This window comes from Gracilinanus agilis, chromosome 1 (assembly GCF_016433145.1).
Source record: "Gracilinanus agilis isolate LMUSP501 chromosome 1, AgileGrace, whole genome shotgun sequence".
Taxonomy (NCBI): domain Eukaryota; kingdom Metazoa; phylum Chordata; class Mammalia; order Didelphimorphia; family Didelphidae; genus Gracilinanus; species Gracilinanus agilis.
Window position 1 is genome coordinate 668,975,821 of NC_058130.1, and position 7,383 is coordinate 668,983,203.

Here is a 7,383-nt window from a genome sequence, read left to right on the forward strand (position 1 = left end):
GAATTAACAACTAGGTCACCCATACATACATACATATATATGTATGTATATATATATATACACATATATATATATGATGCTAGTCAAGCTTCTGAAAGTTGAAGATTGGGTAGGAATGCCAATAGAAAGCCATTTAAAATAAAGTGTTAGATAAGACAAATCAGAGATGAATCTAGGTAAAAGACAACATAGTTTAATAGGAAGCAGGAGAGTGGAGGATTCAGACATGCCTATGATTGGGTGGCTGTCATTCAGAGTCCGAGGTTTTTCCTTGGAATCCCAGCCTTGGTAACTGCCCTCTGTAGAATGAGAGGGCTGGACTAGTTAGCCTCTTTAAGATCTCTTCCAGATCTAAATGTAGGATCCTAAAGGACAAGACTTGGTGTCCTTGACCATATCTACCAGTAGAGGGAGTAGGTTTAATACCAGTAAGCAAGCAGAGTCTCAGAGATGGTTTAGAACCTACCTACGTCGGGTATAGAAGGGGAAGTGTCTCATTTAGGGAATTCTCTGGCTAGCTACCTCTATGCAATCACCTGAATTCAGCACCTTCCTCTGTCAGGTCCAATGGAGACACGGAATCCTAGAATCAGGACCAGGTCCCTAACCACTTATAAAGCTTGTTTTTAGAAGATTAGTTAAAGCACTCACCTGGCTGAGGTCCTGGGCCGCCATCTTGTGGGAGCAAAACCAACGCCTGGAGAGCGGAGGGGGGTGGGGGTGGGGGTGAACGAGCGGCAGCCACTCACCGTTTTCTTTTGCCAACGTTCAACGCATCACACTTGGAACATGGGGAATATATTTGCTAACTCCTTCAAGGGTCTCTTTGGCAAAAAAGAAATGAGGATTCTAATGGTTGGTCTGGATGCTGCAGGAAAGACAACTATTTTGTACAAACTGAAGCTGGGTGAAATAGTAACTACTATTCCCACTATAGGTTTCAACGTAGAAACTGTAGAATACAAAAACATTAGCTTCACGGTGTGGGATGTAGGTGGCCAGGACAAAATCCGACCCTTATGGCGCCATTACTTCGAGAATACACAAGGACTGATTTTTGTGGTTGACAGCAATGACAGAGAGCGAGTGAATGAGGCCCGAGAAGAACTGATGAGAATGTTGGCAGAGGATGAGCTTAGAGATGCCGTCTTATTAGTGTTTGCTAACAAACGGGATCTTCCCAATGCCATGAACGCGGCTGAAATCACAGATAAACTCGGACTGCATTCTCTCCGTCACAGAAACTGGTACATCCAAGCCACCTGTGCCACTAGTGGGGATGGGCTCTATGAAGGACTGGACTGGTTGTCCAATCAGCTCCGGAACCAGAAATGAAACAACAAAAGTTCCTCCTCCCTCTTTCCTTCTCTTCCCTCTCATTTCCACTTGTTCGCCCTTCGCTTTACTCTCATGTGGCAAACTGTGCTACTTTGTGGTACTCGGTGCAGAAAGCTGTTTTTTCCTACCCCTTGTCACAGTATGTATTGCACCATGTTGTAAATGTGGCAAATACAGGTCTGAAAACAGGTTTCTTATTTAATGTAAATAGTTTTTGTTTCCAGTGGGGCAGTTTCTGGGACTGCTATGCAATATTACTCAACTTTTTTATTGTAAAAAAAATCAACTTACCCTTTAGTTCTGGGAAGGGATTTTAAGCACACTGGCACTTGGGTTTCTGGGGTTTAAAGGGCAGCAGCAGAGCTGAATGCTACTTCTACTGACCTATGAGATGTGTGGAGATCCATTTTGGTGGTTGGTTTTTAACCTGAACTCAGTGTATTTTTTTAAATAGCAAAAAAATTTAAAAAGACAAGTAAAACACTTGAACACATAAAATAGAGAAATACACTTAGCTTAGATTTTGCAACTTACCTGACCACTATAATCATCTCTGCTTCTTTTTTGAAACTTGAGAAATGATGATAAAAATCAAACAAGTGATCAGTTTTGCATGGCTAAAATAGAGATCCATGTTATGCTATGTCGTTGCATCTTTTTGTATTTAGTAGAGTTTGTGCTTGTATTTGTGCTCACATGGATACTTATTAGGAGAAAAAAAAAAGCTTTGGAGTCGTGGTTTGAAGTAGGCTGTATGTTGAGAGCATTAGATCTTCAGTCATAAACCATTTATAACTAGACTTTCCCCTCCTCACCCCCCCCCTTTGCAGTTCAGATTAGGCTGTGATTAGTTCTCCATCAAATTCTAACCCTTAGGAAGGACACAATGACGATGACTGGTTATAAACATGGGAAGAGTTTTTGAACATATTTGGAAAAACAGCCTTTTAATTTTGGTTGAGTGTGTGGTGCTTCTGTTTGAAAACACCCCAAGAAACCTCTCCACAGTAAGCACAGCCTAGGTTAGCCCTAAAGCTTGGTTAGAGTTATTTCAAAGACACTGTCAAGAACACCAGGTATTTCTCTATGATATCTAGGCTTTGAAAGAAAATAAATTGAGCATGAGAGCTTGGGGAGTCATTCCATTCTAGAAGTATTTAGTCCCATTTTGGAACAACCCCCCCTATTTGTACATGTGTGAAATATCCTTTACTACCCCTCATACTACAAGGGTCATATTTGCCACCTGAAAAAAAAAAGAATAAGATCTTTACTTTTTTTTTTTTCCTCTTGTATTTTGATAAACACTGAAGAAGTTGGAGTTGTTAAACTTTATCTCAGGAAAAACTCAGAACTGGTTTGTTTGGTGTTGTGGAAACTCTTACTGCTTTCAGTACACAATTAGTAATCAACTGTTTTGTATACTTGTTTTCAGTTTTCATTTCGACAAACAAGCACTGTAATTAAAGCTATTAGAATAAAATCTCTGAACTATTTAAAAAAAGTTTAGTTAGATTAGTTTTTACTTTAAGGGGTTATAGTCTGTGAGTTCTTTTAGATTAGTTTTTGCTTTAAGGGGTTGTAGTCTGTGAGTTCTTTGGAATCCCCAGTGAGGAAATTCCTTCTACTGACACAGATCAATACTTACTTTGCAATTTATAATCTTCTCAAGCCAGGGACTCAGAGAGATGTTGAGAGACTTACCAAGATCACATAGTCTGTCTGTATCAGAGGCCAATTTGAACTCTTCTGAATTCCAAGGTAGGCTCTGTATCCATCCACCCTCAAGTTACAGTTACTGCTTTGCAATGAGGTTACAAGATGCACAAAGAGTACAATCAAGAATCTACACATTCACAAACATGGTTGGTTGAGGCACAGAGAGAAATAGCAGGACTCAACAGAGGACCTTGTTGTGACAGGGTCTTTTTGAGCTAAATCTTCTCAGAAAAGGAAGGGACTCCACAGGACATATAGTTAATGTTCCTGAACAAAAACACTGCTCACAACACCCTCATTAAGTGGTTATACAAACTTGATTAAGACTTCTAAAGAGGAGGGATAGAGGTTTCCATTCAAACTCAACAAATATTTATTAAGAGTCTACTGTGTGCAAAGCTCTGTGACACTCTGCGGCCATGGAAAAGCCACTTACCCTCTGTGACCCTCAATTTCATTATCTGAAAAATGGAGATAATACTATTTTTACCACCTGCCCTACAGAGTTTTTGTGAGGCACAAATAAGATTTTTTAAAAATGTCTTTAAGTGCTAAGTCATCTAGTATTTATTACCTGCCAAAAGCAGATTATGAAAGTTATAAGATTTCTCTAATTGTTAGGGAGTTGTTTCCAGACATAAAACTCAAAATTTCCTCTTTACATTCCAGTGGTCCTGGTTTTGTCTTCATGAACACCTCTGGAAACACATCACACACACTCAGAAGCTGGAATCTACCTTGAAGACCATCATCTCTGTCTGATGTCATGTCAATATTATTTACTTTATGTGTGTGACTTTTATCCGAATCTCATAGGAAAACTGTGAAGTTATTCTTGCATTCCTATCTTATTTATTTTTTGTTATCATCTCCATTTTTCAGAAGGTAAAACTGAATTTCAGAAAGGTTACTAAACTTGCTCAGAATTATACTTAGTGTCAGAAGTAGGATTTGAACCCAAGGTCCAATGCCATCATGTCTATTAGTCTAACTATTACACTACTTTACATTTAGAATATCATTGAAAAGAGGGCCATCTTGTTCCTCTTAAATATTTTCAGAGATAAGGAACTCTATCTCAGGAGGCCAAATAAGATAATCTGGCTGTGAACTTGCAGGTACTGCCAAGATACCAGGCATTCTTGCTCAGTGACACCTTCACCTACCCACACCTTCTCAAGAAGGCTTTGTTGTTGTGGACTGAGACTTTGGAGACTGTTTTTGTTCAAATCAAAATTGGAAGTAACAGGCACAAGAGTTGTTAGATGTGGCTTTGCCCCCAGCAATGTTTTCAAAATAATGTGTAGCAAATGTTGAAATTGGGCATGAGGGAGAAGAAATTTGTGAGAAAGGATATGATGAACACACTAGCTATGTCCTGTATAGTAAAATGCTGCAGTGACATGCACCATTGGCTCTCCTAGCCCTTCAAAGGCTCAGCCTCAAGAGAGGATCCTGGAGATTGCTCACATGGGACCTAGTCAGAAGGAAGAAATCAAGTCAGCTTTATGACTTGTACTTTAAACTCTTGTCTAAGTAACATGCACTCTCTGCTGACCCTGTGATCATCAATTCTTCCTCTTTAGCACTCCACAGCACCTGAATCTTGATCTAAACTACTGAGCCTTTGGTTCTACATTGTCTTGGTCCTACTTTTTCAAAGGTTCTTTTCTTGTCTTTCCCTCAAAATGTATAAGAATCCAGGAGACAGACACTATTGGGTATAGACAATCAGTTTATTTTTATGGGAATTGTTCATGATGTCATTGCCTGCGTGATACTGGGCAAGCACAGTGGACAGAGTACTGAATTTGGACTCAACAAGATCTGAATTGAAATCTGGCCCCAGGCACTTACTAGTTGTGTGTCCCTAGGTAACACAGAAATGGAACTTTGAAAAGAATGGGGGTTATAGCATGAGGTAGAGATCAGCTTATTGTTTACTGGACAAGCATAACCTATACCCGTAGTGGCTCTTAAAAAGTAGGACATACTTTCTCAGGAGACAATTGAAACAGCTAAAAGGAGTGAGATTTCCAGGTGGAAAGAAGAGAGCCAGCTATAGCTTCAAGAGAGAATTAGGCTTGGCAAGAAGTAGTTAGCTATGAAGAATACCAGGTCCATGGAGTCCAGCCAAGCAATCCATCTATCCGAGATGTTATCCCTTGAGGAAACTGCATGAGAAAGAACTCTGTACAGTGCCAGAGATGTGACTAGTTCACACATTCCCTATGTACCTGCCTCACAACTAGTTTCCTCTATGTGTGTCTGCTCTTCCAACCGACTCTGCATGTAGCTATGAGACATGATACCCAGGTTTATGGAAAGAATGTTTGGCTGAAAAGCCAACCAGAAACCTATAAATGATAAACTGTTGAGGGGGTCTACTTATAGGTATATTCACACAGAGTAAACCTGAGAAATAATCTAAGGAAGCTAATGTGCAAAAGCTAGTCCAATGTCAAGAAAATATTCTCAATCTTAAAACATTCATAGGAAGCTAGATGAGTTTCAGGGTGTTTGGTGATACTTTATAAGACATAGACTTGTCTTGTTGTGAATATTACTTTCTTAATAAGGTTATTCATTCTTAGTTCCTTGGAGAAGAAAAGGGATTGTCATGAGGTTCTGGAGGAAAATCTTTCACATATTGGCCTACAAGATACTCTTTCACAGATTTATAGAGTTCTTCCACTAAACTTTAGAAAAAAGGTCATTAACTCATTCTTTACAATGTACCTGATAAGCAACCTTGTAGCATTACCTGAAGATTTCTAATGAAGGGAGCCTACTACCTCCTGAGCAATCCAGTTCAGTGTTAGATATTTCTGCTTGTGAGGAAGTTTGTTTTGTTTTCTTTTGTTTTGACTTTGAGAAGGAGTTTTTCATTTGTGATTGCAATGGGCTACTTCTGTCTGAAGCCAATCAGGAAAGTCTAATGCCTCTTCTACAAAATTTTTATTCAGTCATGTCCAATTCTTTGTGAATCTGTGGGCCATACTTTCCATGGGTATTTTCTTGGCAAAGATACTAGAGTGACTTGTCATTTCTTTCTCCAGTAGATTAAGGCAAATAGAGGTTAAGGGACTTGCACAGGGTCACAAAGTCAGCAACCATTTGAGGCCAGATTTGAATTAATGTTTTCCTGAAAGCAGGCCCAGTGCTCTATTCTTTGAGCCACCTAGCATCCTCTTTTCTCTAAAATTGCTCTATTCAAATACTGGAAGAGAGTTATTATAACCATCAAGCCCTTTCCCTCACCACTATTCTCCTCTCCCATAAGTTTTCTTTTTTCTTATGAGTCACAACTCAACCATACCAGCATTCTTTGAAGACTAACAAGGATGGGGTTTTTAGAGTTCCTAGAACCTTCAGTCTATGATTGGACTCATAGGGAAACTATCACATTCACATGCCTCTGATCCTCCTTTTCCCAGTGTCTTAGACAGCTCTGAATGGTTTAAGCTTGTTTCTGATTTTTATTTCTTTCCCAGGACTTATCATTTAGTTTTAGGGGCTTTGGACCCTTTTTATGGTTTAAGAAGGTTCCATTTCCATGAATGGCTATGACCATCAGTTCCTTTCTGGTCTATGGATATCAATCTCTGGAAATCTGCTCCTCTCCCTGCTATGACATGCTTCACAACTGGTAAGATCTTAAGCCATAATCATGGAGCCTTTGCTAACTGCTTACTGCTGCCCCTCTTCAGACTTGCTGTTATATACAACCTTCAACTATCAGGCTCTATTGATCTAGTCAACCCAATTCCCAAACCTGAGATTTTGACTTCATTCAAGCAAACCATTCTAAAGAAATCTACTGTTCTCTGTTGTTTGTGTCACTTCTTAAAAAATGTAAGTCTCATCCCATCCCAAACTATCAAATGAGCACTTATTAGGCACCTACTAGGTTTAAGGTACTCTTATAGGTACTAAGAATACAAAGACCAGATAAAAAATGACATCCTTCCAGGAAAGAAGATAGAATATGTGAATAGGTAAGTCAATACAGGATGACTAGAGGAGGGAGAGAGAGCTATAATCAACTAGAAGTTACAAAAAGTTCTTTTTTTATTATATTAAGGGTTCTTAACCATTTGTGTGTGTGTGTGTGTGTGTGTGTGTGTGTGTGTGTGTGTGTGTTAAGAATTCCTTTGGCAGTCTGGTCAGGTCTATGGACCCCTTCTTAGAATAATGTTTTTAAATGATTATAGGAAACATGACATTTTCTTTAGAATATTGAAAATAAAACTGTAATATAAAATTCATATCAGATTGCCTGCCATCTCAGGGAGGGGTAAGGAAGAGAGGAGGAAAACAGAGAAT

The 7,383-nt window shown here is 39.2% G+C and overlaps 1 protein-coding gene across 1 annotated transcript; it reads left to right on the forward strand.

Annotated features, from left to right (window-relative positions):
• Nucleotides 1-789: 789 nt before the first annotated feature.
• On the forward strand, nucleotides 790-1,335 carry LOC123231950 (ADP-ribosylation factor 1-like). The gene has a single exon (XM_044658277.1). It carries the CDS (start codon nucleotides 790-792, stop codon nucleotides 1,333-1,335), a length of 546 nt encoding a protein of 181 aa, XP_044514212.1.
• Nucleotides 1,336-7,383: the final 6,048 nt, after the last annotated feature.